The sequence below is a fragment of the Amblyomma mixtum genome, chromosome 5, assembly GCF_055824585.1.
Source record: "Amblyomma mixtum isolate Tamu chromosome 5, ASM5582458v1, whole genome shotgun sequence".
Taxonomy (NCBI): domain Eukaryota; kingdom Metazoa; phylum Arthropoda; class Arachnida; order Ixodida; family Ixodidae; genus Amblyomma; species Amblyomma mixtum.
The window spans coordinates 87,050,426-87,077,414 of record NC_143016.1 but is presented as its reverse complement, the minus strand read 5'-3'; the positions used below and the strand labels follow the sequence as shown (position 1 = coordinate 87,077,414).

Here is a 26,989-nt window from a genome sequence, read left to right as displayed (position 1 = left end):
TACATCATTAAGAGCTCTAGGATTATCTTCATGTGCATTTTTTTAAGTGGCAATTAATTTCCTAGGTGTCTCTTGATCCGTCTTTGCCCGTAGAAGCGTGATGTCCCGCTCAAGTGAGCGAGGCCTGCCCGCTGCGTCTGATCTCAAAATTGGGATCGACGCAAAATCGCCGTCGTGGTGAGTAGTTCGAGTGACCTCATCCGCGCGGTGATTGCCTGCTATGCCGGTGTGCCCCGGTAGCCATTGTTAGATAATGTCATGTCCTTTATTGTTGGCAGAGTGATGTAGTTGTCGAATTTCCGCTACCAGTTGTTCTTGGGCTCCGCGGCGAAGAGCACCTTGTAAGCCTTGGAGGGCAGCTTTGGAATCGGTGAAAATAGACCACTGCTGAGGGCGCTGCTGATTGATGTGTTCAATGGCGACACTAAGAGCGCTGAGTTCTGCACCCGTCGAAGAAGCCTGGCGAGCTATCCTAACTCTAATTTCGGTAGTCCTTGCGGGGGTGACCACGGAGCCCGAAGAAATGATAGGGTTCACTGAGTCGTCGGTGTAGACGTGCACCCGGTTTGAATGGTGCTCATGGAAATATTCCAGAATGACTTGTTTTAGTTCTATCGGCGACACGTCGATCTTCTTCCTGATGTCAGGTATTGAAAGAAGCACACGGAGATTGTGCAGGCTCCAAAGTGGCGAGGACGGTCTAAAGGCGGGTGTAAACTGGGACGGCAGAATGGCACGATGTGCATCAATGATGTCTGTAAACGATGTGCGCGGCCTGGTAATAGGAAGACTGGCAAGATGGTGAGAGGGAACCCGGAATAGGTGTGAAAAATGTGCCCTCAGTGCGTCAACTTTTAGGTGGGTAGGAATTGGATGTTCCTGGGCGATGAGTGCAGATGCGGCCAATGAGGCACATTTCGGCAATCCTAGGCAAGTCGAGAGAGCTTGAGCTTGAATGCTTTGCAGACTTCGTATGTTTGTTTTTCTAATGTTTCCAAGTGCAGGGAGGCTGCAGCGAAGAAATCCCATGAATAAGGCGTTGTAGAGCTGCATCATCGACCGCATTGACGCTCCTCACGATTTTCCCCCAAGAAAGGAACTTTCAAGAAAACCTGCAAGGAAAGAGAAACGCCTCTTTTGTGTAGCAAAGCACTCAGGCTGCCCACAACAGTAGAAAAGGTATTTCTCGTGTCTTCGCGAATAGACTAAACTTCTTCGACAATCAAAAAAAGAAATTTTATCGTCGAGATCTGGTAAGCATCATTCACTCCAACCCCGCAAAATTCTGGAAACTTCTAACTCCAGGGGACAGGCCATCACGCAATACCTCAATAGTTGATAATAATGGATCTGAGGTTCCACCGGACCAACGCCGTGCGGTTGTGAACTCATACGTTTCTTCTGTTTTTACCAATGAACCTTCCTTAAATAACCCCCCCCCCCCCGCCCCCCTTATAAAAGCTTCCATTTTCTCAGATGCCGCCTGTTACTGTCACTGCCAACGGTATTGCAAATCTCATATATAAGCTTAAGGTTTCAAGCGCCCCAGGACCTGATAATATGCCTTCAAAGATACTGAAATGCACTAAGGATATCTCAAGCCAGTTTTTGCAAATAATATTCGAGCAATCGATTGCTACAGGTTCAATTCCAGATGACTGGAAGATGAGTCGAGTAGTTCCAGTTTTTAAAGCAGGTAAGCAGTTCGATCCTTTTAACTACGCTCCGATTTCTTTAACACGCATTGCCTGCAAGCTACTAGAGCGCATTATATATTCGCACGTGGCCTCTCATCTAGATTACAACTGCTTCTTTTCCCCCCATCAGCATGGTTTCAGATCCGGTTATTCATGCGAAATCCAACTTTTTCATTGCACTACCGATCTCAGCCTAAATTTGGATTCGTCATTTCAGACTTATGTCATATACCTGAACTTCTCGAAAGCTTTTGATCCTGTACGCCATCAGCGCCTTCAAGGCAAACTTTCATGCTTATGCCTCGATCCTCTGGTTTTAACATGGCTGCGTTGTTTTCTAACTGCTCGTTGTCAATACACTATTATCGATAATGATCAGTCGCCTGCAACTGAGGTTTTGTCCGGTGTCCCACAGGGCTCGGTGCTCGGTCCACTTCTATTTTTAATTTTCATAAATTACCTTCCTGCAGGCATCTCATCTACCATTCGTCTTTTCGCAGACGACTGCGTCTTGTACCGTCGCATAACCACCAAAAAAGACCAGCTAATACCTCAAAATGACTTAAGCAGAATTGAAGATTGGTGTTCCACATGGCTAATGCAGCTCAACGTTTCCAAGTGTAAGTACATGCAGGTAACACGCAAGCGGACCAATGTCAAGTACACATATTCATTGAACTCAACCACCCTTTCCGAAGTCGTTTCATACCGGTATCTCGGAATTCATATCACCAACAACCTCACGTGGTCCGAGCCCATTACGAAGCTGGCAGCTGATGCTTCGAAATCACTCGGGTTTATCAGACGGCACCTTGGTTCTTCCCCACCTTCTATCCGAAAACTAGCCTACAATACTTTCGTCTGCATTAAACTAGAGTATGACTTCCCTATTTGGAACCCACACCAAGCTTACCAAAATTGACACCGTAGAAGCTATTCACAACCGTGCAGCTCGCTTTATTTCATCCGACTGTCGCACCCACTCTGGCGTTACAAATATAAAATTGTCTCTCGACATAGAGCTTCTGGTGCACAGGCGGAAAATTGTCCATTTGTCTTTGTTCCACAAACTATACCATTGTTTTCAGTCACTTCGGGACTCCATTTTGCTTCTGCTCCTCAGAACGTCGCACCGTCTCTTCAACTCCATGAGCATTCTACGCGTGCACGGCTCCACTAACGCATTTAACCAGTCTTTTCTACCTGCTGCCATCGAAGAATGGAATTCATTACCCGAGTTCATTGTCATCGAACGCGATACATGTAAGTTCCGCCAATTGCTGCTGTCACACTGAAAAACCTGATGTTGATTATTCTTATCTTTGTGTTTCACTACCGTTTCATATATGTTTGGCCACTCTCTGTGATGGGTTCATGCACATTTTTTCTTTATATACTGCCAGTATACGTATATGGCACTGATTGTGACCTGTTGTATTATTGCAATGTAACGCCTCCCCCCCCCCCCCCCCCCCTTATGTAATGCCCCACCACCCAGGTGTCATTAAGGGTCAATAAATGATGATGATGATGACGTGAGAAATCGCTGCCAGTCTCTTTTTCTTGCATGAGATATGGGGGTCCATGATAGATTTCGGTCGATGAATACTCCCAGAAACTGATGGCTCTTTACGTAGGGTCCTGCTGTGCCGTTTATGCATACGGTATAATGAGACATGTTCTTGCTTGTAAAGGCAAACAGCGAGCACTTTTCGGTTGGAATGAAGATGAAAGTCAAAAGAAATGCTGGCGCCAAAAGGCTGAGAACAGGCGAGGCGAGATGTGACGTGGACGCTAGATCATCCTTTTTGCTGCTTGAGTGCGTACTACCGACGTAACGAAACGAGTGCATAAAGGTTTGTTTAGTGGCAGAAGCTGCTCTTTTTGATGGCAACGAAACATTGAAAGCCACGCATGCATTCTTATAGTTGGGCATTGTAGGCCTAGCATAATCAGGCCACATTTATTTTTATTTTTTTTAGGGGGGGGGGGGTGGGGGGGATTAGTTACGACAGTGCTAGCCTGAGACACCGACAACTAGAAATCACGGGGGGAGGTCTCTTTCATGCGGTTGTCGTAATATGGCTAACGATGATGATGATGACGATGGGCGAAGAATGATGACGTATTTCAGTGCTTCGGAATTCCTCACCCCTTATCGCCAGCGGTACCAGATAGACATGATTGAACAGCGGCAGGTATCTCGTGTGCCCATATCAAGATTTATTCCGAAACACATGCACATATAAACAGGAAAAAAAAACTAATCATACCAATCTGACATCAAGAACATCACATGTCACCCCCTGGGGTGACATGGGGGTGACATGTGATGTTCTTGATGTCAGATTGGTATGATTAGTTTTGTTTTTGTTTTTTTTCCTGCCCATATCAAGCTCGGGATATTTACGAAAAGTAATTTCAGGTTCTAACGTCTGCCGGTATTTTTCTCCGGAATGCAAGTACATGTCTTGTGCTCGTAGCAGACAGCCGTAAGATCTTCTATATGCAAGAATTGCTTTCTAAGAGGATTCTGGTGTATGCTAGGTGGTTCATACTTTTACGCAATTGATTAACGCAAGACAACGGAACGAGGACAAGATAGAAGAAATCCGAAACACAGCGCCCGTCCTGAGAGAAAAGAAGAAAGAGGACTCTGGGGCCACCGGTCACTTAACATTGACAGTGTGGTACCGTGAAGCACGAAACTAAATGAAAAGAGATATCAAGTTGGTGCCGCCAATAAACCTTCTTTCATTTCACCAGATGTCTGCAATAAATGCTCCCATACAAAAACTCGCAGTGGAATAACTTAGATATGTTAACAGGTAGTCATTGGTAGGGCCTATTTTACCCTGAAGCTCAGTGCTAAAGAAAAAAAATAATAGCAAGATGAAGAATTCGGCGGCTAATTTATCCTGTAACCAGACGAGCACAATTATAAAGTACACATCGCCAACGTCTTGTGTACCTAAGACATTAAGGAGGCTCCTAAATGCCTGTGCTATTGGAATGAAATGAAGAATTTTCGATCATTGTCGTAGCTCTTGCAACAGCTACTGCCAACATAACCCTTACAGATAGGGAAAGAAGGCGGAAATACAGTCAGCAGAAAAGAGAGTAACTTGTGTCTACGTATTGTGGACGGTGTCTTCGCCTCCGGCTCTCCGGAAAAAGCCGTGTTCGAAGTACCACTGAACCATGCATGGTCTTGAAAACTACAACCAACAAGGGCTTAGGCGAATTGCTGTCGCAACGCAATAATCCCTTGCAGAGAGAAAATGGCCCTTCTGTGAGCTTGGTGGTTGCAATATGGTTCACAAGACGCCCTTTGAAGCTGGAGGCCGTGGTAAGATGGATCCGAGCTACACTGGAGCTTCAGTAAAAATTCAGGGTGCCCCCCAAATAGAGTTTTTATGCATGGAATGTAAAAAAGGGCGGCTTCAAGGATAGAATGAATTCGGGCATAATAATGCGAGCTATTCGCCGCAAAGAGCGTTCACTAACCATACTTAAGCAACAGAACAGTTGTGTTTAGTGTACCGAGAAGCCTGTGCGAAATGTTCAACGCCAATTTTAAATCTCCGGCTCGATCTCTATTCTGAGAATTCCATGTTCAGTGCGTTACTATCCGCGCTGCATCCTGATCAAAATCTTCAACTCCAGACGCTCGAGCAAGGAACAATGGTGCGAATTTTATACCAATTTCATATCAGTGCGCTACCGTTAGAGCTGTGAACGTTAGCGTATCAGGCCTGGAGATACAAGTCACCTGCAGCGAAACGGGCGTGACGCGGCAGCTGGCTTGAGCGGCGCAGGGTGCAAGCGCTTTTCAACCGGAGCCCGACAGAGGGGCCCCGTTTGTAGCCCTTGCATCCAGAATACACAAACACGCCCGAATCGCCCGGCCCTGCCATCCAGCCAGCCGTCGTGCCCATGTTTCCGAAAAGGCGTCAGCGACGCCGACAGAGACCGGAATTGCTTATGGAGAAACGGGTGCAAGAGGCCGCGCGTGGGGAAAAAGGGGAAACCACGGAGGATGGCTGAGCGAGATCGGGACCGTTGTTCGTTGCAAGCACAAGGGAGAATGGCCGAGATGGGAAGGTGGAAGGGTGCTGCCATCTTTGTTAGCCAAATCAAATTAGGGATCCGCAATGAAGTGGTTCCCCCAGTTGTTGCCTCCGAAGGTGCGGCGCCACGCCGCACGGAGGAAGGCTCAGAATTGGCTGGGGAAGCTGGGGAAAAAAGGGGAAGAAAGGTTTGTGTCTCTGGCCGCGACGCTGCCAGGCGGAGCGGAACCGAACCCGAAGAGGAGCGGAGAGCGCGGGACGGCGGGAGGTGTGGGGAAAGCGGGGTGCAGTGGATGAAGCTGAAAGGGGAGGAGGGGGAGTTAGGGAAAGAAAAAAGTATGGAGGGAGAGACGGGGCAGGAAACCAAGAGCGCAGTGATAGGGTAAGAGAAGACGGGAAAGAAATAAAAGACGAGGAGACAATCTAATTTGGGATTCACATCTTCCCGCACCGCGCTCCTCGCTAGGCTATACGCTTCTCCCGCTCACCCTGTCTCAGCCTCCCTTTTTTGGCAATTTTATTCTGGTGCGTGTCCTCCCGTCCCCAGCTTCTTCCCCATCTCTCTCTCTCACTCTGTTCCTTATAAGTGGATCGGCAAAGAGGTGGCGTCTGTTACTGCTTCCTTTAGGGAGTATATAGGTACGGGAGGAGACGTAGGGAAACGAAGGAAGTGGGGAAGGATGGGGAGAGAGGAAAATGGAAGGCGGAGCGGAAGGACGCGAGAGAGCGGGACAACGACGACAGTGGGGTGTCGTCTTTCGGGAACAATAATTTAAACCAAAAAGAGGGATTTATTTGAAGGATTCGCGAGGTATAATGGCCGCTTTGTCTTTCGATGCAGCTTCGAGTCTCTTTTTCCGGATAGCAAGCAAAGCTCTCCTTCTTATTCTTACCTGCAGTACCTCTTTTCTTGTGGTTCGGATACTTTATCTTGTCGTCTTCTCTGCTGGCAAAGAGTGGGCCGCTACTGATTTATCTTTGTCCTTGGAGCGGAGTTGAACGGAGAATGAAAAAAGATAAAAGTCAAACGCGGCGTTCCAGCGTGGGTCTTCTTCCCCTTGGCTTGCGCCGTGGCCGCCGCAAATTCGGTTCCGTGTCTTTGGTTTTGCGCTCCGTTTGACGGACCGCGCACAGAGGGGAGGCCACAGATGAGCCGCGCCGCTTTAATTGGAGCGGAAGTAATAAACACAGTGGGGACACGCGGCGCAGATTAGGGCCCACGAAACGTGGGCTGCCACGGACTTATTCAATTTAAGCTAATTTGCCTCTTGGGAGGTCTCTATAGAGTTTGAATTTTACCTCTTTTTAATGCGTACCGCCACTTCATTTGGGCGTTTTTTTCATTAGCAGTTCTCTCACGTCGTGTTCTTAGCCGCGATTTCTTAGGTGGTCGCGGAGAGGCAAAAGGAAGCGGAGTTGGCCCTTTTATTCAGCTCTCAAGATAAAAAACTCTGCGAGGTGAGCAAATATTTGGTCTGCTCTACGGCAATAACTGGCCGCTAACCCTCTTAGCTGTCTCTGATGGCCCTGTAGACGATGTATTGAGCGCCGACGCAGATTACTAACGCTTGAGCAGACCGATCGTGCTCAAGAGCCCGAGTATTCTGGCCTTGCCTTTACGCGGTGGATTTTCGTTCGCAGTTAAGTGGGCGGTGAAGCCGAGCGCGCTCCCGCAAGGGCGTGTTTGAGCAGTCTGAAAAGAATATGCGCAATGTGGCGGTTTCCGATGGAATTTATTCCCAGCGTCGCGTATAAGAATTAGTTCGGAAGATCTCGTGAAAAGACAGTTAGATGCAGCTGTCTTCGGCATGACAGGCATGCCAGAGGATGCTAAAGCAGAAATTTCTACGTTGCGGAGGACAATATATATCTCGGTATTACGGGAAGCATCGATTGTAGAACTTTTTATTTGAACGCACAGACAGTTAGCGAATAGCCCAGACATAATGTGCTGGTAGCGTCTTAAGATATCCTTATTACACAGTCATTGATCCACAGCGGTGGCTCAGTGGTTACGGTGCTAGGCTGCTGACCCGAGGGACGCGGGTTCGATGAATGCGGCGGTCCCATATTGATGGAGGGGAAACGCTAAAGGCCCGTGCACTGTGCGATATCAGTACACGTTAAAGACCCCAGGTGGTGAAAATTATGTGTTGCCCTCCACTACGGTGTCCCCCATAGCCTGAGTCATTTGGGACATTGAATCCGATTAACCAAATCTTATTACGCAGTGATGCAATAAATATTACTCACATGAAAGACATGCAAGATAGATGCCACTGATAAGACATCTCACCATGATGCGGAACAACGTACACATTGGCTGTAACCTTGCACATAGTTTTTGGTGTAATCAACCAATAATTGCACATGCGGTTTTTAAAATTGCACAAGACAAAAAAAGAGAAGGTTGTAACTGGAGATTTCAGATGCCAAGACTCCTTGTGATTTGGTTTGAATTAAAATGCTCTTCTCCCGTGAGAAATTAATTTCAAAAGTTGTAATTGCTTGAGTCTCAAGTTATTGACGGATACTGAAGACCACATGTTGTCCAAATGCTGTCACAACTTCTTACACAGATGCTTACTCGTCTTCACTCTCATGACCTCGTCTTTTAATTGGATTCTAATTCCGCGAAGTTTGCAGATTCGGCGTCGTGGATTACAGCTCTTTTTCATCCGGTTCTACACCGAAAAAGCCTAGAGCAGTATGTTACACCTATCTGCATTAGGCACACTTATGTGCTACTCTTGTCATATAGTTCTTTATTCATTGCACACATGCGTGCTTCAGAGCATTTGTATGCCTATGCGCGCATGCTAGATACAGAAAATGCAGCTGCTGCTTTCACTCCTGAAGCTCTTTGGCAAAATTTCGGCATCTTCGTCCCTAGCGAATCTTTCATTACACGTTCTTGTCATTTAATTGCGTGATAAACTATTTCTCATGAGCCTATTAACTTTACTCACCCTTTGCGTCTTCGATACTAGTATCTTTATGTATCGCGTGATTCATGCGCTGTTTCAGTTAGTGTAATAACTGGTGGGCTCCACTAAGGATTCTAACCATTCTGTTGTGCGAACTAACAAAAGGAGCTCATGCAGATTAGAGAAATCTGTGTGGGACGATAAGGCCTTCACTGTACGGCGTTCAGGAGTCTCTGGCATCTCTGCTCCATCTGGCAAGTTGTTCTCAGTGGAGTGGACACTGTGAGCGCGAGGCCGCGGCATCCGCAGTCGCGCTGCTCTCACGGACTCGTGAAACGATCTGGCAAGTTTGGAAGGCGCTGCTTCGCGCTCCTGTGGCATCAATGGCCTGGTCGTCAATGTCCCGGTGTGGGTTGACACATTTGCCGCAAGCCTTCTTCGCAACATTGCCGAAGAACATGACCTGAACGTTCGCACCCAAACTGATGCCATTTTTTTGGATTATCCTTTTTTTTTAGATTTATGTTGCGAATTGACTCCGTACGCACGTTTACGACTAAAGCTAGAGCAGTTAAATTAATCCTCAATTTGTTCTCCTAATCTCCCAGTTTGTTTTCGTTACCAACGAAAATTATACCTCCCTCGCATCAACATCCGTCTTCCCGCAAGGTTCTTTCCTTCTCCCACTGTTGTTTCTGATATAGAATAATGATTTACCAAACCATCTAACATGTGGAGTTAGCTTGTTTGCGAACGATTATGTAATCTGTTGCAAAGTGAGTAGCATATCCTACAAAGAAGCTCTTAAAAATGATCTTAATTACGTTCAGGGGCAGTGTAACCAATGGTTCATGAATTCAAAAACTCCCAAATGCGCATTTATCATGTTGCAATGTCGCCAAGAGCCCCTCGTATTCAGTGGGCATGACAATCACCGCTGCGGTTAAGTTGTACATATTTATACAAACCAATGCGTAACCATAAGCAGCGATCTTTCTTGGCGTACTCATATCGCTAACATCACATCATCTGCCAACAGATTTCTCGGTTGAAGCGTCACCTAAGATATGTACCATGGGGCGTTAAATTACCAGCATATAAATCGCTCATCAGGTAGAGGCTAGAATATGCAACTCTTATCTGGCACACGTAAAACTTATCCAGCTAACGCATTTCAAGCTTTGCAGTATCGCGCTCTACGATTAATTCACTCTGATTACTTGTTTAATAGCAACGTAATAACTTCAAAAGCTCACTCAGTAATTTCGAACCTTGCCACTCGCTCAATTATCCCCCTTACATAATCCGAACTCAGGCATATCCCACTCAATTTCCATCATTTTCATTGCTGCTCGACCATTTACTAGATCCGCTACGTTTGCTGGCTCATTTTTTTGCCAGAATAGCTTATCGACTTAAATGTCCTGCCTGACGTCGTTGCTGTCATACCCTGCTCGTCGACTTCTCCTGATAGGGGCTGCTTACTGTTACGTAACTTGACCGTTGGTTATGAGACATTAGGTAAGTTTAATTAAGGAAGGTAACTGACTTACATAAGCTGGATCTTGACAGTATTTTCCGTCTCGTCTAGACTGCTAGCAGAGGCTTATCAGATGGGGGTTGGTCGTATCTCGAATTCTTCCAGCGCCAGAACAGCGAGGGCTTGAGTTAGCTGGTATACGTGGACTATATATTTGGTTTTACTGTGCGACCACAAAACATACAGCCCCAACGGAGGCAATAAACACAGAAATGAGCTGTTCGCAGCGCTAAATGTTTCATTTGTGCGCAGTCTAACCAAATATATCTTAAAAAATATCTGTAGTCCCTCGTCTTTCAGCGACTCCTTTTATAATTCAGTTCAAGATGTACTCTTCGTCGATTAAATGAGTGTTTTCATTTCAGCTTCGGTTGGGCTAGTATCATACGATCACTGCATGTAGGAAAAGATACAATCCCCTTATGCTCAGAGCAGCGGGTAATTCGGGGGTGTAGTGTAAAGAAGGGTCACTAGACTTTTGATTTCTAAAATCATGAAGTCCAAGCTATTTAACAGATGAGGAAATGAAAATGAGGGGCTCATTATGTTATGGCTCCTAATGAATGAAGCCAACAGTCACTGAAAGCAAGGAAGGCCTAGGACAATTTTTTTTACTCGTGGAGTTGACCAGTGGAAAATTAGTAACGTTGATCACTAAAGTTTACATTAAAGATTATTGATTGAAACATAGAAAAGACAACCACATGCTCCCGGCGGGATCCGAACCCTCTACCTTCGCATGCTGTGCACGGTGCTCTAGCAATAGCGCTACAGCAGCGGCTGTCCAACATTTTATTTCCGAGTGCATTTATGCACTGTGTGACCTAACCTTAGACATCTCCAACGTTCTTAGAAAAAAATTTTGAATACTGAAAAACTGTATAGTAAGGGTATAGAAATACTGAAGGCAATGGTGCATTCTTCCGGTATGTGCCAAAATATTTCTTTTATAGTGTTTCCATCTCTAGCATCGAGCAGTTAAGACTGCCATAGAAAAGCAATGGAGAACGCTTTTGACGATTGTAAAAACGATAATAGCAAAAAAATTCAATTCTTCTCATAGTGAAATCTTAGAATGCATGAAAAAACTGCGCTCATAAACTCTTTCCCGTTCAAAAATACCTTTGGCCAGGATAGTTGAGTATGAGTGCTCAAAAGCGCCACCTTCGACCGTAGAGGCGGGCGGAGAAAGTCCTGCGATATAGCGAGTGTCTCGTGGAACGTGATCAAATGGTGAGGGTGATAGCTGTACTAGAATCTTCTTACGCTACCTATGGCGTTAAGTGTACGAAACCATAGGTTTTTTGCTAAAACGAGCAACCAAGCTTGCTTCTTGGTCTTTAGTTAGCAAAGCCTACTGAAGGCCAGTTCGTTAATTAAAAGGGAAGAGAGCAGCAGCGCCTCACTCACCGAGCACGTCCAGGTACCCGACCTGGCTCCTCATGGGCACCGTGTTGACCTGGCACATGTAGCCGCCCCGGTCGGTCTCCTGGACGCTGTCGATGACCAGCAGCCAGGTGCGGTCCGAGGGGCTCAGGTGGACGCGGTAGTTCTGCGTGATGACGCTCTTGTGGATCGTCAGGATCGTCTTGCTCTCCACGCGCAGCCACGCCACCTGGCGACACAAAAGATGGATAGAACAGGACAGAAAAAGGATATAGGTATTTTAGAGGCCCTATACGAATCAGTTTTTCTGAGACGCAGTTTCATAACTTGAAAGAGGCAGAAAACCGGTATGAAATTTGCTCGCTACCATGGAGTACAATACATCTTTAAAATTGGCTGCCGCTTTGCTTCTAACGATGCATCTTCACACCCTACATTTTAAGCCTCTGCCAAAGGAGGTCTAGCACACGCACGCTTCAAGCTGTATAGCTAGGACTCTTCGTTTCTACGTTTTATTTTTTTCTGACTTCTGAAGTAAAAATCGGGCACTATTCTTGCCGCTGAAATTCGGGCACGAACTGGGATATTCAGAAAAAATGCCATATTCGGACTTTTTCTGGTTTCTTTGTCTCGAAAAATATATTTAACTATTAGCACTGCTATTATAGCAGGACATATAATGGTCTTATTTCAGATTAATCTTTGCGTAAATCGTCTTGAAATAGGTCGCGCACACACACTCTGTAGTGAATCAAACACATTTTTTTCTAATTTCTTAAAATTACTTTTTGCTGTATCATTAGCTTCCCATGTGAAGAGCTTGCGCGTCTGACTTAGATCAGTTTACTTTTGTGCATTGTGCAAATGGTGACTCTGTACTACAGCGGTCACTTTAAACTCGCAACAGTTCTGGAGCAGGACTTCAACACCATGGGTTCAGTTCAGCCAATGACAGTGCCGGTCATTACCAGTGCTCCTTCCTATCGCATCTAAAACATACCTTTTGAAACTTATCTTCAGATTAAGTAACGCCGAGGGTAGCAAGTTTTAGAAGAGAATTATAGATCACCACCATCCAAATAAAAACATTGTCCAGTCATCAGTATATGACATCAGCTACTCTCCGTATGGCTCCTGTAGCTTTGTGAACTTTTGAACTACAGTTGCCTGAGGGCCGATTATCAGGCAGACATCACGTTTAATTGGATTTTCATGAAGTCTGTTCAGGGTAAAAGAATCGAGGTGCGTATGTACAGTTTACATTAAAAAGCATTCTCATTATCGCCAATGTTGTTTAAATGAGGGCTTATGTTATGCCTACGCGTATCGGGGAGGACAGACTTGGCTTACACATTCAAAGGCGATTACTCTCTCTGGTGAAATGTGCTATTGGTTCGAAGAAAAGATACTACTGAAATAGCGACAAAATTTAGGTTCATTTTCTTTCTCTAAGGAGATACCCAGGACTAGGACCCGCAGAAAGGAATACTGGGATCACCAGATGGAAAACGGTTTTCCTGTTTGTGCTAGTAATGAGGATATGTCACAGCATTTACACTTGGTTGACCTAAAGGTTCAACGGGCACTACCTGAGTGTTTTTCCTTTTGTCCTCAAGCCGCATGAATCACTGTCCTTAACTGCATTTGGCCGCTTTGTTCCGTGTGATTCCTCTTTCGTTATTCCTTATCTCTGTTTCTTTCCACGTCGTCATTCTTTCATTCTTTCCTATTATCCCACACACCACCTTCACCACAGATGGCACGGCACTAACTCGTTAATTGAACCAATACCCCAACTTATCTTTTCTATAAACGTTGTCCAAAAGGTTCATATTGCCTCTACATGCTGCGTCCTAACATGATATATTTGTGGAGCTTTGAGCAGTAGAGAACTTGTACACTTTGCCAAAAAGTCAGGAAAGCTTTGGCGAAGTGTGTCGCCTCTTGCAGCGCTCTTTTTTTTCGAGCAAACGTAAGTTTTCTTCTCTTTTTTTTTTCAAGATATCAAACTGTTCCGTAGGCGCAGCCTTAGGCCTGATATGCAGGGTTATACGCATGGCTTTGCACTGCCCGACCGCGATTGTAACTTGCTACGTGTCCTTAAAACGCGCAAAGCGTGGTTGTGAATTGACAAAGGATCCTCAGTGCGGGGTGTTCCCATAAGTTCCGCTTCATAATTCCCGAAATGATAATGCCACCTTACCATGCGTGCAACGAGCAAGGAAGCTTGCCGTCTATGATTTATGCTCGCAGCCTGTTCCCGCATTCAAAAGTTGGCTACAAGAGCAACTGGAATTACTGTGTACAGTCGCCCATAGACCTGTCTAGAGCGCTCTCCTGGAGCACTAGGAAGTACGCTTGTGTCATTTACAAATAGTGTAGGGCTACAAACCTGACCTTTTTGTGCATACCTATTGGCACGGATTGTTCTTAGGTTCTTGTCTTTGAAAGCTGTATACGGCGCAGAAGGAAATGTCAATAGTCATAAACGTAAAACTGAGCGCAGCGCTCGAGCGCTTTATAGTTAGTTGCGTGGACGACTGTACAAAGCAGGTGTGCAATCGTCATACTAGAATTCACGCGATGATTCCTTTCACGCTGCGCATATACAGTCAATGTTAGTACATATACCTTATCACTACAAAAAAACTTATCGAAATAATTTTCATTCACTGATGAATGAAAAATAAATCTAAAAGCCGAAAACATCTAGAAAGCTCCAACATTAATGTACCTTTCAACAGAATGCTAAACAGCTGTGTTCAGCTGGTAATTAGATAACAAAATGCTTATTGTGGCCGTTGCAGATCTTCATTCTTTATTAAGGACCTAATTCAGTCTTAACCTTCGACCTTACGCCCTTCGTAACTTTTAAAATATTTTTGTTGTCCGAAATTGTTGAAATGTGTGGACTTAGGGCTTTTTTGCATTGACACCGGCTTTCAAAACAGAGACCCAAATTTAAGACAGCTTACGATTTCTAGCACATCACCGTAGCTTACTCTGGTCCTGTATTACGATTGACTAGTTTTGCAAAAATCAGTACAAAAATACAATGGTGTATACGCATGAGTTGGTGACCAATACTTAACTTTTGCGGCGTCCCGTTATTTTATTCGATCCCGAAGTTGTGCTGGCATTTATTTCTCTCCAAACTGGTTGAACCCAGACTGCCCTTTGACTAAACTCACTCATATCTCTAAGTTTTAAGCGCATATAATTTTTTTTCTGAACGAAAATCGAATTCCGTTCCACTCCAAAGTCAGAACTCAAATATCCGCCCCTTTCAGCCACGTTCCTCCGTATACGGGATCATATTTGCTCGCCCACCTAAGTCCTACCGGGCGATACCTTCCTAACCTCCTTTCGCAAACACGCACACACACCCGTACATCCTAACACCCACACACAGACACGTGCGAACAATTAAGTGCCATTATTCCCTCCACATAAGGCGCACTGACGTGAATATGGCGAATATAGCAGCCCCTATAGACGGGCCCCACCGCACGCCTATACAGAGGAGATCCACCGGTGGGCTTTCCTTCCCCTGTACCACCCAACTGGCTTGCAAATATTTTTTTCTTTCTTTATCCGTGGCTCCTCGCACAAAGTCCCCTCCTGCTGGCTTCAGAGACGCGTGCATGGATCGATGAGCGCGGTGTGCACGGCCGGACCAACAACGAGGCTCAGACGTGCCCGACCGGATGCGTGCGTGGCCATTCGTTGCCGCTCCTGCCGCGGCCGCTGCTGCTGCTGCTTCTGCTGGTGCCGCTACTAGCGCCGTGTCCGCTTTCTTTGTGCTCGCTTTGTTCCTGCCTTTTGCTTTTGGGCCGCCACCGCGGCGTGCCTTGTTACCTTAGCTCGATCACCCATTGTTGCCGTTTCAGCTCTTTTGCAAGGCAGCCCCATTTTTCCTTCGCCGCCGGCCAGTGGGCGTTCGATTGACAAGCACCAAGTAACGGGTGAAAGAGGGCAACGAGAAGAAGAAAAAAACAACACAAGGAAAGTAGTATAAACGGACAGGAGGACTGAACGAGGGAGGTATTTGGGTGTTGTGGATTTTGATACGATTCTGATAATGGTGCTTCGGGGGAAGTTCACGGAAGCATCCCGTATTCTTCCCTGCGCCCCTTCCCCTCCCCCATCGTCTTTCTCTCAGCATCATTTGTGCGTGTGTTTCGGTGTCCTCCTGCTGACCTGTAGTAGTTCGCGTACGCTCCTGCTTTGTCCTGAAAGATGTCTTCCGGTAAGAAAAAAAAAACAGAAAGAGAAACCGAAGTCCACGTGCATGTTCAACCGGTGGCTACTACTGCTCTGTGGAGAATACGGATCTTCATAGTTTGCGTACGGTTCTGTACAGTGGAAGGTTATTTCTCGTCTTTCCGAAACTTTATTCCTAAATGTTTTTCAGTGCGTCCTGGAAGTCAGATATTCTCTATGAGAAATTGGCGTGCCCAAGTAGCGTGCCACACTGGCCGAATACTCCTGAAAAATGTCAAAGGCTACAGGCTAGATATGCATAGGCAGGCTTCCTATGTTATTGTCTAAAATTTCATAGCCCTTTAAATGCGAGCTACACCTGATTGTAGAAAATCAGATGCTAGCTAATCAAGGCAACAAATCAGGAGTAGCAAATCACCGGCAGGAAGACAGGAGCAGCAAATGAGAGTCAGCAGGTAACGGGTAAATCGGTGGCAATTAAACGGCAACAACAAAACAGAGGCCAATGGCGCAACGGAACAGCGTGTGACTGGCCAGTACTTTTGTTATCGTACGCCGGTCACATCACGATTGCCGAAGTGCCGAGCACGTTCCAGTTTTGAACTGTTCTCGCGTGCGAGATATTTTGATCGTTTTGTCCCATGACTTACTGACTAGAGCTGTAGTGTCAACTTCGGTGTAAAAAAACTGTTATCGTTGTGCAAGAGATGTTGTCGGGCTAGCTGGCTTGATACTTGTAATGCCATGAAAGGTTATGCGCAAAAAAAAAAAGAAGACACGAAGACAGAAGACACGACAAGACGAGCGCAAACTAACAACTAGTTTATTCAGAAGTCTGCACCGGCTTATGCACCTGCTTTTCTTATATTTAGAGGTGTCAACTTCTAAATAAACTACTTGTTAGTTTGCGCTCAACCTGTCGTGTCTTGTCTTAGTGTCGTCTTTTTTTTTTTTTTTTTGCGCATAACCTTTCATGGCATTACAAATTTTATCGTTGTATTTAGAAATCAGCACTAAGCATACCGCTTGTCTGACATGTGAGTGATCGGGCCTTAAATATGTAGTATCAGTAATCAAAGAAATACCGTAATTCTTGTTGACATAATTCCAGTTATGAGCATGTTTGATATGTTGACAGCGCACGTTTCTGGCCCCTCAAGACAACCAAGCGCTCCTCATGTTGAGACGGTCGCTTTATGCCGTCAGAATCGAGGAAAGCATGGCTTGCGTGGTGTCCACCAAAAATAGGCACTAAACTACAAGCGCGATTCGATTTCCCTAACCTTAAATAAACGTGGTTACACAACACACACTAGTAAAGTTAACATACCGCTTTAATGCTGCGTCGTGGGGGTTCAGATCACCGTACTTGTTAATAATGCATTATTCTATACGGTACAGTTAGTTGGGTATGCTTATAAGTAGATTCGGATTGTGTTACTTTACGAAAAATATCTACATTTAGATTAAAATGCTCAAGCACTGTCTACTGTTTGGGTGAGCCTGGAATACCCAGAAACTGCTTTTATTTAATAGACACCAGCCTAACGCAGCGAGCTATGTAAAGAAAAATGATAAGAGTAACGTTAAAGGACAGGAAGACCGCAGAGTGGGTCAGGGAATAAACGCGAGCTAATGTCACCCTAGCCGAAGTCAAGTGGAAAAATTGACCATGGGCAAGGTGTGTAACAGGGATGCGAGGTAGCCTACGGTCGTTAAGGGTAACGGACTAAGATTTCAAGAAAAGCACAGCGTAGTAGGGGGCGGCAAAAACGTCAGTTGGGCTGATGAGATTAGGATACTTGCGGGGATAAGGTGGTCGCAACTGGTACAGTCTTGGTCGAAAGTCCCAAGGTCACAGCTTTCACCTTCAGCGAAATGATTGTCCCTAGAATGCTCAGTCTAGTGGATCATTCAAAACGCAAGTCAAGTGGGAAGCTTCTCGACATCCAGAAGAAACCTTCTGCTAGCATTTGAAGGTCCTTCGGTTTTTAATAGTGCCGTAATGGCTCCATTATGGGGCTGAAGCGAAAAGCCTTTGGAATTAAGACTTTTTACGAAGACTGTACATGTAAAGGCTTATTAGAGAGATATGGGAGAGGCCATCGGTGTAAATAGGCTGCTGCTGGTGGTGGTGATGAGGATAAGTCTAATGCCCACTCCTGACGAAATAAACAGCTGAGATGTGGAAGTTAATTTTACTGTATGATTAATGAATGTACTATCTCTGCGTCTGACCTACCCTGCACTATGACCGCAGGTTAAATGTAGGAAACATTCATTGTTAAACTTTTTTCCGAAAACATCTGAAATACGTTGCTGCGCAATACCGCACCCCCGGCCTAGAGTCGTCCGATTAAAGACTGAAATTTGTAATATATTTATTTTAAGGCCGGAATAATTACACATATAACGAGGATTTGCAATCATCGCGCTGCCTAAATTTTGAATCGAAATAACATTACATTTGCTCAGGCAAGTACGCTGCGAGGCATCTCATAGCGTTGAAATCATAACACGCAAAAAGAGAAAGGACACTTCACTGAGAAAAGAGGAGCTGCGTTTTTGAGAAAACTTTCTTGATCCATCTAGCCTTAATATCCATCTAGCCTTAAGATGTCACGTAGTGGTGACTGAAGTCCGGCGAACCGGAACACAGCGAGAATGTCTTCGAAACAAATCTCTTTATTCGGGCTGACTTGCGCCCGCAAAGAACTGAATCACTCGGCGGCGGCGTAGCAACAAGCATGCTCGGCGGTCGTCGAACAGAATGCCCGCCGCTGTCGGCCGTGCTCCTTTTTAAAGCTGATAGCGAGCATTCGAGATAAAGCTTAGGAAGTTACTAGAACCTTCTGGAACAAACTAGAACCGGCTCCGTCCGCATGCGATCAATCCAGATAAATCTAGGCGCGTCTTGCGTCACAAACGAAGCGATAAAGCGGCGCGTCGGCAGCGTTGAAGCATGAACAAACAAATACTACAAACGAACGCTACAAAGATACGCGGCAATATGCGCCCTGCTTAAGTGATCTCTTTATGTCAACCTCAACGTTACTTTTTTTTTTTGCTGCGCTTCACCAATAAGAAAGCTTAAAGAGAAACTATAATGCAGTTTACCTCACAAGCAACTCGAAAAAGCCTTAAATAGTGGTTAGGGCAAATACCGCGTTTGCTTACTATGTTTGCCTTTGAAGTTTTCCCGCCATATTGAATAACTAATATAATATGTTAGTTTTCTTCTAGTCATTCCAAAGAAAGTTTTTATCCATATAATCATACGAAGCAGCTTGATTACCTCTGAGGAAAGCTCCAGCAGTCTGGCGCAGCCTTGCGCGGATGGAAAGCTGCGCACAAGGTAGTCGGATTTTCACCAGAACTACACATGCCACATTAGTACTTGTGCTTTTATGTCGCATTCAGGATTCGACTCGATACAAAAATACAAAAATACGAGGGCTTAAGGTTTGCAGAACAAACTGTGACGCATACTTCGGCTTTCATAAGTAACGCGTGATGCACGTTACTTAGAGTTAAGCATAGACATTGCGTCTTGAGTCAATGCCGGACATTCTTCATACCCCCTCATCCTATCCTGCGCTCGAAAGTGAAAGAAAAAAAAAAAACAAAGGCTTAAGCTTCGCTGAAGAACTTCTGCAGCATGCTTCGAGTTTCATAAGTAACGCGCAAGACAAGTTACGTACGGTTACGCATAAAAGACGGCATTGTGCTTTTGCATCAGAGTGGCGCGTTTTATTGCAGCTGCCGTGGAAATATTTAGCGTACAAGAGAACCTTGCTTACTTCGCTCCTCCTCCCTTATTCTGTCTTGTCCTAAAACATTGCCTCAAAAATTAAACTCATCACGTGTACAGGAACGGTATGCGACACAAGCAACGCCGCATTAGATAACAGTGCATAATGCCGGTGGTCTGCGTAATGCGAAGAGACACGTTTTAGGTGGAGGAAATATATATGATGGCGCTTGGGAGCCCAGAGGGCGCCACTGGGTCTCCCAAAGCACTGAGCGAGTGCCCTAATGCGCCGGAAAAGATGTTTCCTACGCATTCTTCTCTTTCTGGATGCAAGGCTCGTAGATGGGCCAAAGTGTGCCGCTACATGTACGCCGCGGTCCTAGGTAGAGTGTGGCATATAGATTTGACAAGCGACGCTGCCTTTCCATACCTCGGATTGTACGAACGAGAAAGAAGGAAATAACGGGTGGGGCGCCGGTAAAAACAATCAAGACGGTTGGTGTTAATGGTGGTCCTGGAGGAGAATAATTCATGAGAACCGAGGAGGCTCCAATTACGGGCTGCCCGTGCCCACCGTCGCCGGCGCTGTGCATCGCTAAACGCTGCCCTCCTTACGCCTACTAGGGAGCGTCAGACAAATGGACACCGCGGTCGGCGTGTGCGCGGTCACAAAGTATGGAGTGAGCCAGAAAGGCCCTTATTTAGACCAACTTTATTGCGGCTCGGGTTGCGTACCGACAGCGCGCATTTGTTTCGTGTTCTATAAACGCGCTTGAACCGCGAGCACTGTGAAATACGTCAGGCGAGCTAATTCTGCTAAACTTTTTTTTCGTGGTAAAACTGGGGGGAAAGCAGACTTTACGTGTCGGCTACATTTTATAAACAGTCTGTAGTATTAAGTAAGTATGTTCTACGTGTCGCTACAGTATTACTCTGCCTTCCGGGCTATTTATTTCTTGAGTTTGGCTTCTGAATGGCCTCTTCTTTTTCTTTTTTTTTTATACAGGGCGTCTCATTTGACACCAGAAGACTAGCGTACGTTATGGGAATAAAACTATTTGTGGTCGCCAAACAAACAGATGTAATGTTTGCACAGTTACAAGATAAGATAGTACATTAGATGTTAAGTCGTGAATACATTGAAAAATGATTGAGTGGGAAGTTAAAAGCCAGAAAGGAACCATGAACGAAGCAATATTTTTAAACATGCACCTGTCTTCGGAGCATGGAGGGGAACATGACTGACAACTCGCATGTTTTTATAGCGAGAGCGGCCAGGCGAACTTGAGTGCGCATTCAAGGCCGACACTGCGAGAGCTCGGCCAGGCACGAAATGTTCAGAACATGGTCTCCTTTCTCGAACAATTCGGGATCTTGCAGAAGAGCTTTAGAAATCAGGCTGCCATGGCAAAAATTTCGCCAATTGGGGTCTATTTGAACAACACGCTAACCTTCAACTGAAACTTCAGAGTTTAAAGGTCCCTTCTTAATATCAGGAATAAAAATAACGACACTGGAATGACACTGCTGCTTTCTTTCGAACCATCTCCAACAAAGCTGCTACCCTCTGGTAACATGCAAGACTTCCTTTTTCAACCCTTCAGGTCAAGTAGTGCGCCACACCCTATGCAGAAATATTGTCTACTTTGGTCGCATTGGAAGCATTTTCTCTACGCTCTTCTTGACCCCTTCCTTTCGCCGCTTAAGTGCTAGAGGGACATTGTCGACTAAATATAGTCAGAGAGAGCTTTTTCATCTTCACCAGGCGTAGATACGACCGCATGTACCGAAAAAAAAAAAGCATTTACACCCTAGAAACACATAGCTACTCCTTTCATCGTTTGCAGCAAAAATGACCCAAGTACTCTGTTGTGAGAAATTGAATATTGAAACAAAGAACACTTTGAGCCGTACGTGGCTGCTAGTATAACCGCGCTTTCCGTCGATACGCGAATCGATCCCTCCAGCAGGTGCACGGAATGTATCTTAGTTAAAAATACCATAAGCGCATACAGTGTCACTGCATTTTAAACATTTTATTAACTATTTTGTTAACAAATAAAACAATAATTTTTGTCGCTGCGGTTGGTCAGTGCTTACGGTGCTCGGCTGCTGAACAGCGAGACACAGGGCCGCGGCGGTCGCATTTCGATAGCGGTGAAATGTCAGAGGCCAAAGTATTGTTCAATGTCAGTGCACGTTAAAAAACGCCAGTTGGTCGAAATTATTCGTAGGCCTTCACTACGGTGTCCCTCATAGCCTGAGTCGCTTGGGAACGTTAAACTCCATAAATATAAACCCAAGCAAACAATTATTTTTTCTCTCGAACTAAATAAAAAAGCGAACGTGCTCGTACAATGCTCTACACATTATGACAACTAGCACGCGGCATAACGGAGGCGTCTATTAAATACGCCTAATTTCTCCATCAAGATTAAGCGCGATTCTTTCACTTGCTGTGAAATTCTTCACGGCTTCCTCGCGAGACACTCCTGTGACGCCCCCCGAGATAATTAAACTTTCTTCAAATAGGGTGGCCTCTCTCTCTGTGTAAACTGACCCGCTGAAGCACTCGCTTACCGAGCTGAAACGAAGAAAAGTAAGATTGAATGGGCCCGAATGCTAATTCCACTGCATTCGAAGCGTTTTAAAGGCCGGGGCGAACAACAAGAGCGACCCAAAGAAAAGTCACGTCGACGTTAACCTTACAAAAAGTTTCGAGGGTACTTATTTGAAACAAGAGCAGAAAAAAGGGATGGGAGAGAAATAGGGAGAATAGGGAAGGGCACGACGCTGTCCCGCTGTCCGATATCAGTTTCCCATGAGAAAAAATAAAGAAAATGAAGAGGCAAGGTTCTTTTATGGGGGAAAGCTGAGCTTCCACGACGTCTGCCCAGCCGACAAGGCTAGGGCTGAATTAGTCGCGATTCTTAATTAACGAGAGCGCAGTCAGACGACAAGAGCCAACAACGTCAGACTCTAGACACGACGAGGAAGGAAATAACGGAGGCAAGAGAAGAAGAGGAAGGAACGGCTGCGCGAAGAGCGGAAAGTCGAGCCTGATTAGTAATCTCGCTGGGTTGTTTCTCTATCTCCTGGAAACGTCTTCCTTTCGTCATTTATTTTTTGCGCAGTTGAAGAAGGATTTTGTTATTGCGGTACGTTTGGGGGGACGTAATCGACGCGCAAGAGTATTGTTTTCGATACAGTGTGGTGGGTGATCACGAAGCTCTTATTGCGTTTCGCGGTGAAGAGATACATAATCTTTTCCAGCAAACGGACTCAAGCTGGAATTGGGACGGCAGGATCAGCGACGCGTGCAGGTCCGACGCGGTCGGACAAGCTGGCACGCGAAACACTCACTGCCCGCCATGCTAATGTTTTTTTTAGAATTTTGTTACTTACGGCTCCACTGCTTCGAAGCCTTAGGAATAAGTGTACTAGTATTAGTTTCCAAGCTGTGTTTTGTAGCGAAACTGCAGTCAACGTGATGGTGCGCAATACACGTGGGGAAGTTCTTACACCAAATGAGCTTACCCTAATCGCAAAATTTTAGAACGCTCTTTGCCTCCGTGATTATAGTTTAACGAATACAAAACAAATCCATGGAATTATTATCCTCAATAAACATTTATTCTCTTGCCTTTTCTGGCTATGTTGACGCTTATACGGCAGGCAAAAGGTGCATTTAATGCTGAGAAAACATGAGTGAATAATCTTCGCGCCTGTCAATTAAAACTATTGACGTCCTTACTGAAAAGGACGGGTTGCCACAGCTTTGAAAGTGAATGACGACGGAGCGTAGCCTCTGTGATTCGCACACGAAAATTTCTATGGACGCACACATTTTGCTTGCGAAATCGGCTGGTGGTGACGGCACCTGTATTTCATATTTTGGTCTTTTCTAGCTTTATAAAGTTTCATTTTCGGTGACATTAGTTTCTTTGTGATAAGAACGCCGTACCTTATCGATAATGTTCAATTTTTATATTCCTCAGCGTCCTTTTAAGAACAGCTCACCTTCCTCCGGTCAGTTTTTAAATACGCTTTACTAAGGAGCCCTTAGTTAGGCCTTCCTTGGAGCCTCATTTCCTTGAGGTAAACACAACGCTACTTCCATGCCTCCTTACCTCGATCCTCGACCTGAAGGCATGCTTCACGGCACAATCACTCTTTCTGCTTTTGCGAAGTAGCTTTTGCGTAGTTCAAAATGGTGGTTTAGTCTATGCTGGACTTTGTACTGCACCCGATTTGTTTTGCGTGCTGATGAGTTTCTGTATGGTAACGCGTACACGCACCCGTCTCCCACGGTGACGTGCGAAAATTCACTGCTGCCGCTGTAACGCAAACAATTCGATTTTGCCGGAGCACGTGCGCTCTCCTGCCAAGACATTTAAAGCATTGAAACAGTGAGCGTAAAATGCAAAGAAACCCACATGGTCACGGGTAACTCAACAGAGAAATACATTTCCATTATTAGACACATAGTATCGACACCGTACGCGCATAAGCGTCTCCTCCTCACTCTGTGTGCCCCCAAACCTAAGGGGCGGCTAGGGTGGTGGTGGTGTAAACATTTTATCCAGTAGAAGGAGAGTTTGCAGGCAAAAATGGTCCATTACATAGGTGGAGTCAGTCCTTAATCCGAGGCCCCGCAGGACGAGGCCTCTGCTCGTGCCCGCTGGACTACAGCCCATTGAGACTCCAGCCTTGAGCACTTAGCAGGGTTGCCTACCATGTCTCTCGGGAAGGGAAAGGGTTTGGGGGAAGGAAAGAATTCTCCTGACAGGCCGCAATCATGTGGAAGTTATCGGACACTCCCCCACAGTGAGGGCAGCGCCCATCAAATTTGGGGTGGATAAGGTCGGTGGAAAATAACCCAGGTAGCACTGAAACATTGCGATAATGTTACATTTTTGTTACGCTCAAATGTTATGTCAATGTCCTTAATGTCCTTTTTTTCTAATGTTTTTGTAATGTTACACATAAATGTTCGAATAACCTTCCCCAAACATTCATGAAACATGTAAACAACATAAATGCAACATTCTCGAAAATGGTGAAGCAGCCCCGCACAAACATGCAGGCCTGCCAGTGGTGACGGCACACAACTTACAACACTTTGCAAGAACCAACAAGAGCGACACCTTCTCCACTACACTACAGCACAGCAACTCGTATTCACTCACCTCCAAACGGATGTCATATGCCGCCGAGCTTATATACTCGCTACTGCGGGATGTCCCATGAGTGACAGTGGGGAATGGGTAATAACTAAAGTTTTGTGACAAAATAATGGGGCTCTTCATGTAATCTATGGCGAGTACTATCTAAGAGATGTGGTTACAAGGTACTGTTAGTTGAAAAACATCTTTACTCTAAGAACAGTGAGAAAATGTCTGGAAATCCGTGCTCGAAATATATTTGCAATGTTGTTTTATAGTTGCGACTCTAACATTATAATAAAATTTAGAAGATTATATTAAAACAACGTTTGTTTAGAATGTGAAGGTAACGTTTCCTATGTAACTTATAACGTTATATGTTAATTTTTAATGTTAATGTAAAGTTACAATGCAACATGTAACATTACTCCAACTTACATAACATTTTTATAACACTATTCTAATGTTCGGTGCTACCTGGGAAGGTAGCTCCTTTGGATGCTTCCTTACGTTAGGGAAGCATGGAGGCACCTCACTTGAGGTAAGGAAACCGTATAAAGTAAGGAGCGTATTAAAATTTGGCCCCAAGTTATTAACTTAAAACATATCAGTGATTGCATTCAGAGGCACCTAAAAACCGCAGGACTATGTCTGCTTAAAATTCTTGCGAGTCGCGTTCTGAATTGGCGTAAGTACTTTAAAAAGCACATTTAGTTTTAATGATTTCTTTTTTTTTTTTCTGACGGCATGCGAACGCATATATATAAAGGTCAGCCACAGCCATTGGCGGATGGTCTCGTGCTGTATTTTTTTTTTATCTAAGTGTTGTTCCCTGGAGGCACATTTCATTTTTTTTATGCAATATATTGAGCAGCAGGCTTTAGGAGCGCTATTTCGAACACAGTACAGTTTTATTGGCGATACTCGCGTTACGATATCCTACGACGTGATCAGAATATTCTTGAAATAACGTTCTTACATTCTGCATGTTTTTATGCTCCCTTGCGTCTTCTACCCTGCGAGGTGCGCTCGTATTATCCGTATTTTCTTTATTTTGCGGGTTGTGTTACTCTTTGCCGTCATGTTCTGAGTATACGGAGGAGGATGGTTGCGAAAACCGTGGGCATAAAGAAGCCGACAACCGAAAAGGAACATTAATGCCGTTATGCAACACGCCCTGTTTGAACGTCAGAAGCGCGAAACATGCAGAATTTGACGTTGCGCAGGATTTTCTAGTACTAAAATAGAAAAGAGAAATACATTCAGGTGGAGAAAGAAGTGAGGTAATGCCACTTCTTGCGCTGGTGGCAGCCAAAAACAGAAAACAGAAGCTACGATCTGTCATCTAGTCACAGATGTGGGTAGGTGTTAGCCCGAAATGGGAAGGAATTACAGGGCAGATGTGTTCCTACAGTATTCAGAAACCACCCACTCATTTTCCCTCGTACATGCCGATGTGCTCATTGCAAGATGTATAAAGGGCAATAAGGGAGCAATTACTCATTGGCATCCGCCCAAGCGCAGGCATAAGGCTACAAAGGACAACTTTACAGCTTCCACCGAAAATTAGTGGTTAAAGAAAAATTCGTCCTTTTCCGGGGTTCGAAACCGGGACCACCGCTTCACCGGAGCAGTCGCTCTGCAAACTGAACTAACTGTGACGGCTAGTATATGGTAAGGCGAGAGCGAATTGATCAATAACTCGAAGTTGGAACAATGTTGGTGAAATGTTTAGGGGCACACTTCTTCTCCTAAACATTTGACCGGTGTATTAAGGGTGTAACTGAATGGAAGTGAATAACGGTTCATTCTTTAGTAACTAGGTAAGGCTTAATTCTGCCTTCAGCTACGGAATAAGCTGCATTTGTCTTCGCAGTTTCATATGAAGCACGTTCTTTTCGCTGTTTTTTTTAACTTAATGCACGTGTAATTATGTTATATTCCAAAATAGAATATAAAAGCGAGAAAGAAGAAAGTTTTGTTTCTTGACATGACACTGAAAGATTGCTAGGAGCACTGAGAGATGGTATGGCACTGAAAAGAGCGGAACAAACAGTTATTCCGCTCAGAGGCGCACTCACCCGATACAGGCCCAAGTGGTTGACCACGCAAGGAAGCTTGACCGTTCGTCCCACGATAGCAGTCACGTTTGGCACTGGCTCGGCAAACTCGGGAAGAACTTCGTGGTCTGAAAGAACGAGCAGAGGAGAAGAAATGAAAGAGGCGAAA

General features: G+C 45.2%; 1 protein-coding gene across 1 annotated transcript in view; it reads right to left on the bottom strand.

Moving 5' to 3' along the window:
* LOC149342899 (lachesin-like) overlaps positions 1-26,989 on the bottom strand; it is a 93,848-nt gene that overhangs the window by 10,586 nt on the left and 56,273 nt on the right. Inside the window, exons 3-4 of the mRNA XM_089542258.1 lie at positions 26,842-26,948; positions 11,645-11,849 (exon numbers count right to left, since the gene is read on the bottom strand). Coding sequence (XP_089398384.1) covers positions 11,645-11,849; positions 26,842-26,948 — 312 coding nt within the window. The remainder of the gene's footprint in view (positions 1-11,644; positions 11,850-26,841; positions 26,949-26,989) is intronic.